General features: G+C 51.3%; 1 protein-coding gene across 1 annotated transcript in view; it reads right to left on the reverse strand.

The window, feature by feature from the left end:
* The window catches only part of plxna1b (plexin A1b), a 156,858-nt gene that overhangs the window by 78,818 nt on the left and 68,040 nt on the right, over positions 1-10,000 (reverse strand). The window contains exon 4 of the mRNA XM_083667702.1: positions 677-814. Within this exon, the coding sequence (XP_083523828.1) occupies positions 677-814 (138 nt within the window). The remainder of the gene's footprint in view (positions 1-676; positions 815-10,000) is intronic.

Genomic DNA, 10,000 nt, shown 5'->3' on the forward strand with positions numbered 1-10,000 from the left:
GGCGAGTGTAGCCCAGACATGGATTTAAAAAAGCGGTGGGGGAGTGGGAGGGGGTCTTAACCCTCTATTCATTAATAGTGGGGAGGGATGTGAATTAGGGTCTTCCCGTGAGATGCAAATCCACCCCCCCCCACCCGCTTAACCCGAACCCATTCTCCATTAATAGGGATCACAGGGAGACATTGAAAAGTGTGTGTGTGTGTGAGAGAGAGAATGAGAGTAGATGTCCTTGTGGGTGAGCGTATGTGTGTGCAGGTGTGTGAGTGAGTGAGTGAGTGTCTATATGAGAGTGTGTTTGCACATTTCATACACACATTTACACCGTCTCTCTCTCTCTCTCTCTCCTCTAATGAGAAGTAAAAACAGGAAGCAGTGACAAAAAGCGACACACACACACACGCGCACGCACGCACACACACACACAGCATGCTTCAAAGTGGACATGCCTGAACCAGTAGTGGAGCTGCTAATGACCGGGGTCCCCACGTGGAAAACACATGACCTTTGATGGTCCCCAGGTGTGTGTGTGTAGAACAAGGGCCGTGGACGGCAGGGGGGTTGTGGGGGTGATAGTTTGTAGTTTGTAGGGGACCAAGGCCAGATGGCCAGATGTAATGGAAGGAAGGTGTGTGTGTGTGTGTGTGTGTGTGTGTGTGTGTGTGTGTTCCAGTCCTACCTGTTTGTCGGAGAGTGTGTAGATGTACTCCAGGTCGGGGCTGAAGAGCAGGTCTCGGAGGATGGCGTTGCCCTCACTCACCGCCACGTTCTCGTAGAGCAGGGCCGGCCGCGAGGGGCTCACAGAGTTCACCAGGATCTGACACACACAGACACAGAGGAGGAGAGAGTGTGTGTTAGCAACATCATCACCCAAACGGTAACCTCATTCACACTACAGAGCCCGAACCGATCTGAACCGAGCTGAACCGTGCCAGTTGGGCCGGACCCGGTTCGACTTTACAGTACCAGCCCAGGCCAGGACAGAGAGGAGAGAAAAGCCGTGGCATTTGATGTGCTGCTGATCCCATCGCTGTGGTGATACCATCCAAAAAGAAATCGATACGTGTCAAAACCGTCATAAGCAAGTGTCATCGTCATCTATTCAAATATTGAGCCATCCAAACAAAACAAACAAGACAGAGATGCGATGGAGCGAATTTTAAACAGTGGGTGTTGTCCCCAACACACCAAAACACCTCTCATTCTTCCACTTCCCTGCCTCGGCGATGTTTAATATGTCTAATATGTCTAATATGTCTAATCTGGGCTATGAGAGCGTTACACCCAGCTACACCCTGTCGCATACAAACCGTCGCATTCCAGACTCCCGTTGAAACAAGTGTTACTGCGCATTTACAAAATGAAGTGGCTTCTTCCGAATGTCACCCTAAGCCGGAGAAAAACTAAGGTAGACAGCTCTATTAGACCGCAAAAAAAAAAAAAGACGCATAAATCAGAAACACACGTATAAAAACACGGCTCCACCATTACGCTGAGGAAACAAAAGGGCAAACAATCGTATTATCGGGGAGACAGGGAGCTGGCAGCTCGTACAGCGGTGATAAAGCAACGTAGATGGGAGGAAATATGAACATTATTCCAGGGATAATGGGACGGTAAACAAAGAAAACGTTCCACTCAGTCCCGGTGTCGCATCTCATATACAGCACAGATGAATACACGCATAGACGGACGGACCAAGGCTAGGCACACACACACACACACACACACACACACACACACACACACACACACACACACAGTAAGTCGTCATACGTGCAGACACACGCACGCACACACACACACACACGCACACACACACACACACAGTAAGTCGTCATAGTGTGCACACGCACACACACACACACACACAGTAAGTCGTCATACGTTCAGACACACATACACAATGCTGGGGGGAGAGAATGAGTGTTGTGAGGAGGAGTGGGGAAAATTGTTTGTTGTCTCTCTATCAGCTCACAGCGTGAAGAGGGGGAGACGGGTCATCTCTCTCTCTCTCTCTCTCTGAGACATACTCATTTTGGGAGGCTGCCTCATCCATCTCTCACCGGGCGTCTGGTGACACCGCTCCAATCTACTGGCTAATGTCTCTGCTCAAGACTGGCTAGGAGATTGGTTAAGATCCCTCAGACAGGCAGGCAGGCAGGCAGGCAGGCGGACAGGCAGGCAGGCGGACAGACAGACAGACAGACAGGCAGACAGACAGGCAGGCATTGGGGGGAGCTACTCCAACTAGGCTACCTGACCACAGACACCAATCTCTATCCAAACCAATAGGAATTTACAATGGGCCGTCCTTCAACCTCCAAACCGTGGCTACTCCTCCAGTGCCAACCTCCGTCTGTGTGTGTGTGTGTGCGTGCGTGCGTGCGTGTGTGTGTAGTCCAAATCAGGCCCCATCCATATCCCTGTCATGAAATAGGCGGTTGTAGAGTGAAGCGGCCGTTGCTGACAGCGACATGCTTTTGACTTCCTTGTACAATAACAGAACGCTGCACAGGAGAAACACTGAAGCAGCAAAAACACTAAATCATTTTTCATTCCCTCTCCACTTCTGTCTCTCCTGCTCTCCGCACGTCTTTCACCCACTCTGCTCTGTGTGTGTGTGTGTGTGTGTGTGTGTGTGTGTGTCTATATGTGGTGTGTATGAGTGTCTCACTACTGTACCTGCTATGAAATCCGCACCGGGGCGAGAACCCGCAGAAAAAAAAAAAAAAAAAACACAAACTCAATTTCCCAACTGGCAAGGTTCTCTGGAGGGAGGCAGCCAAGCACGGCAGCTGTGACATACCTGTAGTTTGTGGAGTTGAATACATCAGCCTGAATACAACATCACAGGGCTTACATCCATGGGGGGGGGGGGGGGGGGCAGGGGCGTTCACTGTACCTTGGTTGTTCACTGTACCTCCTTGACTACCCATTGGCTGGCGGTGTCGGAGGGGTCAGTTCCATTTCAACTCAGTCAGACTAAAAGCAAAATTCCAATTTAGAAGCGTGTGTGTGTGTAGTTTGTTTTACTCGGGGCGAGAAGCGTGAGTGATCACGTCGTTGTTGGGATTTATGAATGGATGAGTAGCATGGCTCCGGGAGAAAAAGATATTAAACGAGACAGTGGGAGAGATTGAGGGAGAAAATGAAAGAAAGATTGTCTCGACAAAGAAAAAAGAGAAAAAAAAAATCTCTGCCAGCTGTTGCCTCAGTACGCAATGTCACACACCAACTCCCTGCTGTCAGAAATCAATTAATTCATCGACTGAGAGAGAGAGAGAGGGAGAGAGAGAGAGAGGGCAGGAGAGAGAGAGAGAGGGGGAGAGATAGAGAGGGCAGGAAAGAGAGACAGGCAGAGAGAGAGAGAGGGCAGGAGAGAGAGAGGGCAGGAGAGAGAGACAGGCAGAGAGAGAGAGAGAGAGATGGAGAGAGTGTGTGTCAGAGAAAGAGAATGTCAGTGAGACAGTCAGAGAGAGAGAGAGAGAGAGAGAGAGAGAACACTCACACACCATTGAAGAACGAGGGAGTGAGGGACGGAAAAGAGGAGAAGAGAAGAGGATGGGGTTCTGAATATGAAGCAACATTTGGCTAATTGGATCAAACAGCTATTTCCCTGAGCGGAGGGAAGGGGAGGGGAGGGGTGGGGTGGGGTGGGTGGTGGTTCTAAAGCTGCTACCACACCACGACCGGATCAATAACACAAGCAGCAGGCGACAATCGGCATTGTCTCTTCGTGTCTTCCGAGCGTCTGCCGTGTGTAAATAGGTGGGGTTTGGTTTCCTCTGAAATCGAGCAGAATTTCTTTTACAATTTTTTTAAGAAAATGTTTTACTTGGGAGCGACGGGGAGGGAAAAACTGCTCCGAAAACAACACCCACCGGCATCGACAAAAAGTGTGTCAAAACCCAGCCAAAAGTCCCTGCGTGGGTATATAGGCGAGCAACACCACTTATCTAAGGCTTGCCTCTGTGTGTGTGTGTGTGTGTGTATGCACACCAATCTGCAACACAAGACTCCCTGAGCGCCCCCCCCCCCCCATCTTTATCTAGCTCCAGCACACAGCCCTGTGGTGAGAGGGATAGATGGATAGACATGTGGGATAGTGTTAGTGATAAGGCCTAGAGGGATATATGGGGGGGGGGCGGGGGACGGGGGGGGACTGATAAGGCTCTTGGGGGAGCTGCCAGGATGAATGGCAGCTGTCTGACACCCCACAATCAAGCGATACTCACACCCTCCTCGGGGGGAGGACTCAGGGACATACACGAACAATACTGAGGACAGAGGGATAGTCTCTCTCTCTCTGCCATTGAAAACAGCTCTGCCATGTTGTTTCACCTAGCTGGATGTGGTCAGATCCAGTGCTGATGGATGTCATGGACCAGGAGGAGGGGGGTGGGTGGGGGGGGGGTCTTTCATGGTGTTGGCCCACCCACCGCGACTATACCATGCTCTAGCGGGTATGTTCCCAACAGGGATGGGGTGGTCAATATCTCACACACACACACACACACACACACACACACACACACAAATATAGACAGACAGACAAAACACACACACACAGACAGACAAAACACACACACAAATATATACAGACAGACAAAACACACACACAAATATATACAGACAAACAAAACACACACACACACACACTCTCACACACACAGGTGACAGGTATCTGTATGTATGTAAACACACTGATGCTGAGGCGTCTGATGTCTCTGGTAGACAGAGAGTGGAAGATCCCTGAGTCTCCCCTTAAAGGAGTGGTAGTCCTCTGGCTTATTCCCAATGTAGGTCACTAGGTCCACTCTCACAGGAGGGGGCATTAACGTTCCTGAGGGGCTTTCACGTTCCAGAGGGGAAGGTGTGTGTGTGTGGGGGGGGGGGGGGGGTGAGGGGAGAACAGGTAGTAGAAGATCTTTGTAGGGCCAATGTATGTCTCTCTCAGGAATAAGGTGCACACACACACACACACACACTTACAAATACCGAACACTGACTTGCAAGTATGCCCGAATGTGCACGCACGCGCACACGCGCACACACACACACCTCCAATTGCCTCTCTTGTTTTCTGACTGGGGCACACTTGACACAACTAGGTCTGTCCATGCATAATGGCAGCAGGCACATTCTAGCCTTTTAAGTGAGGGGGCCGTGTGTGTGTGTGTGTCTGTCTGTCTGTGTGTGTGTAAAGGGGGCCCTATTGATTTGGCGCGCCCCTCTGCTCCCTCCCAGAACAATGGCGATTGAAGAGTTGAGAGGAGGGTGAGAGGAGGGAGGAAAAAGGGAGGAGCAGAAAGAAGAGAAGAATCTTTGCCACCAGTCCCTGAGCGAGAGGAGTTCAGAGCGACAGCCTCGGAGGCTCAAGAAAGACTGCCTGAAACGAAGACCCCTTCTCCTTCCAAAATCCATTTTTCCTCTCCCCTTTTCTCCCCTACTCCCCTTATTTTCTCTCTCTCTCTCCGTCTCTCTCTCCTCCCTCCTCCCACTTCTCTCCCCGTCTTGTAAGATGAATTCCCGGCATCCCCTCTCGCTCCTGGTTTTCGCCGAAACTGCTAGCGGTAGCGTAGCGCCGAGAGGAGGGGAGAGGAGAGGGGAGAGGAGAGGGGAGAGGAGAGAGAGGGGAGAGGGACTCGGGAGACGCATCAGTCACTTAGCCTGGCAGAGTGGCGTGGCCATTACAAGGCTCTTAAAAGGCCTTTCTCCTGATCCTTCTGAGAGCTAGGACGGCTGGGGGTGGAGGGAGGGGGGAGGGGGGGGGAGAGGGAGAGAGAGAGAAAGAGAGAGACTGTTCTTCTCGTGACCTTTTCCTCGTGTGCGAGGGCAAGGTCGGTAGAACTGTACAGTTTTCTGTTCATTAGCTGCTGGGGTGAGGCACTTGATGGGCTGTAGAGTGTGCACATGAACACACACATATGTGTAGAAGTGCGCGCACACACACACGCACTGCACGCAGTACAGGCACGCACACACACACACACGCATGCAGTACACCCACGCATGCACGCAGTACACACACACCCCCCCCCCCCCCCCACACACACACACACACCCACCCACCCACCCACATCCACACACACACACCCACACGCACTTGGCTGCGTTTTCCTGCTAACTGTAAATGTTTCACAACCGGGTTACTAGAAATCCTGTTGCCTGAGACGAGACGATTCAATGGTAAACAATCAGCTTTCACAGCATCATCTCTGCCTCTCTCTTCCGTCCTCAATCACTCCTTTTCTCTCTCTCTCTCTCTCTCTCTCTCTCTATCCCTCTACTCATCCCTCTGTCCATCTCGTAGAGATAGGCCCAGGTCCTGTATGGTTGAGTGCCTAGAAGCCAAGAGCAGATGCATCATAACGCATGGATGACCTCTCTCTGCTCCCTTACACACACACACACACACACACACACACACGCAGACGCACACACACACAGACACACACACACACAGTGTCTGGAATCTCTCCATAAAATGTGTCTGCTCTGCTGAGCTGGAATGTTTGCATGTCCACTACAGAAGCCCAGCGTCTGGTCAGGAGATCTATTCTGGGTGGGAGAGGCGACCCAACCCCAACATTCTACTGTTCCCCGGCCTTCCTCTGCTGCTTGTTCAGAGACTTCCCCTCCCACACACACACACACACACACACACACATACTTTACCCGTCTGGACTAGCCATAACACAATGTATCAACACCATAGGACAAAGATTATAGAGCGTTTATGTGTGTGTGTCTGTGTGTGTGTGTCTGTGTCTGTGTGTGTGTCTGTGCGTGTGTGTCTGTGTGTGTGTGTGTGTGTGCGTGTGCGTGTGTGACAGAGGTGTTGGCACGTAGTTCTCCACTGTGCTCCTCCATATTGGATGGAAGCCCTGCTGTGGTGGAGTGGCCAGGGTACTTGAGATGATGATGAAGCACAGGGAGGGAGGGAGAGAGAGAGAGAGAGAGAGAGAGAGGAGGGGGGAGGGAGGAGGGGGCAGGAGGAGGGAAGGAGGAGGAGAAGAGCACCCTGCTCAGTATGGAGATTGGAGGAGACATATCTTTTCTTCGCGGTTAACTCAGCCAATTTCATACCATAACAAATTGTCCCTCTCTCTCTCCCCCTTTCCATTACTCATATGTGGCAGCTGCTTTGCGCTCTCTCTCTCTCTCTCTCTCCCCCCTTCTCTCTCTCTCTCTCCCTCTGTCCTTCTCTCTCACTATCTCCCTCCCTCTCTCTCTCTCTCTCTCTCTCTCTCTCTCTCTCTCTCTCGACCTGCTCAGGCCTTAGCAAGTGTAAGTACAGTGTAGTTCCTACATGATGCGTGTGTGTGTGTGTGTGTGTGTTAGCGGAGGTGATTAATGTTGCAGTGGTATCAGGCAGAGAGAGGTACAATGGGGAGAGGCAGGTTTATGGTGGGTTAGCTGCACATCAAAGAGGCCCTGCACTTATCTACATTCTACACCCGCGGAGAGTGTTAGTTTGTATACACGTGTACAGTGCGCACGCACACACAGACACACACTCACACACACACACACACACACACACACACACACACACACACACACACACAGACTGACACCCACACACACACAGACTGACACCCACACACACACAGACTGACACACACACACAGACACCCACCCACACACACAGACAGACAAACACACACACAGACAGACAAACACACACACCCACACAGACAGACACCCACCCACACTAAGACACACACACCCACAAACCCACACCCACCCACAAACCCACACCCACCCACACACCCCATCCAGCTGTTGTGAAGTCTGTTTCTTTTGGAGGTGTCATCTGCCACCCCCGTCTCCAGCCCGTCTTCCTTGGCCTAACTGATCTTTATTCATTTGTGTGGCTGTGGCCTTTCCTGCGCTGGGGTAGAAAGGTCAGCAGTGCAGTGTACTGTAGTCCCATAGACACAGACTGTTAAAGGCCAGCTTCAGCTGCTACAGCACATCTTAATTGGACGGATTCATTTTCATCCCACTCAGGCCTTGTCTGACGGGGGTGTGTGTGTGTGTGTGGGGGGGGGGGGGGGGGGGGAATGTGTGTGGGTGAGTGAGTGGGGTAAGAGTAGGGTGTGTGTCTGTTTGTTTGTGGTGGGGTGATGTGTGTGTGTGTGTGTGTGTGTGTGCAGAGGTGGATGTATGTGAGTACAGGGGGGATGTACGTATGTATGTATGTATGTATGTATGTGTGTGCGCAGAGAAGCAATAGCCTCCCAAACTGGGGGCCAAGCACATTTCCTGTTGTGTGTGAACACCAATAGCCCCCCCACCCCCCCCCACACACACACACCACGGTGGCCCAGCACTAACTGCTTCGCGGCAAATTAAAACTATCCATCACCGTTACCGCTTTAATCCTCAATCCTCGTGTTCCCCGTAAACACCTCTTCATCCCTCTCTCAGTCTCCCCCTCCTCCCCCCCTGCTCTGCATCCCTCTCTCGCTCGCTCGCTCCAAATTAAATGCCCCCGCCGCCGCCGATAAGTGTGTGTAGTGAGTCGGTCGACACGGCGCACGACAGCATTTCATCTTCCAATGATCGCTAAGTCACGCTAACTCAATCATCTACATGAAAATGGGGGGTGTGTGTGCGCTCACTTACACACACACACACACACGCGTACGCGGACGCACGCCCCTGTGAACGCACACATACACACACACACATACACACACACACATACACACGTGTCCCTGCACACTCACGCACGCGCGCACACACACACACACACACACACGAGAAGGAGAGCAATCGGCGAGAATAGGAGAGAGCGAGGGAGATTATTCTAAAGAGGTGCTTTGCGATGCAATTTCAGACGGCATATTGCAGTCGAGGAAATTCCCGCTCAAAGATCCATTACACACAATAACATAATAGGTCCTGGCCTATACAATATTGTTTGCTGCAATTTCAGCATTGCCATAAATGACACAACATTGTTATTCCGACTTTACAAATCTAATTAGACCCTTCGCCATGTTGTGTCTCAACAGATACATATTTCACTGTAAAAGTCTGTACGAGGCTAGCTAACACTCCCCCTTGATAAGCAGTGGGATGCTATGCTAACCCATACATAACCAGTAGATTGTAGGCCAACTATCTACCCATAGATAACCGGTGGATGCTATGCTAACTACCTACCCATAGATAACTAGTAGATGCTATGCTAACTACCTACCCATAGATAACTAGTAGATGCTATGCTAACTACCTACCCATAGATAACCAGTGGACGCTCTGCTAACTGCTAAAGCACCGATAACCAGTGAATTCTATGCTAACGGCTAACAAGGCAACAGTGAGTGTTCTTTATCAGAGCAGGAAGAGGGAAACCCAAACAGTACAGATTGGGCAGAGCGGTGGAGGCAAGAAGGGTGACAGATTACACAAACAACAGAGTTTAGATTGGCACAATCACAGAGGGGAGGAGAAACACACACACACACACACACACACAGGAAGAGATAAGGAGGGCTGTGCAGCCAATGTGTACGAGTGTGTGTGTGTGTGTAGATGTGTGCGCGCGCTGGCCCACGTGGGCGTGCATATGCGCTTAAAAATACAACCCACTTTCAACCCACTCAAATTGAGCAAGCGTTTAACTAACTACAATAAAATGTCTAACGCTTGACCCATCATTGCTGCCCCCTCCCCCCCACCCCCACCCCATTCATGGAGCGGGAAGGGGGGGGGGTAGGGGGGGGGCAGGACCGCAGAGTGATAGAATCAGATCAGTCATTACGGTACAGAGGAGGAGGACTGGGAGAGAGAGAGTGATTATATGGCCACTGGTGCCTCTAATGGGCTCTTTAAGGGAGGCAGACAGACGCTCTCACACTGACACACTCACACTGCTCGGCTGGCTCCCATTATATACTGGGAACGGTGGGGGAGTACCGCTGCACTGGGACACGGAGGTGTAGATTGCATGTGTGTGTGTGTGTGTGGAGGGGGAGAGAGAGGG

The sequence above is a fragment of the Argentina silus genome, assembly GCF_951799395.1.
Source record: "Argentina silus genome assembly, chromosome: 4".
Lineage (NCBI taxonomy): Eukaryota > Metazoa > Chordata > Actinopteri > Argentiniformes > Argentinidae > Argentina > Argentina silus.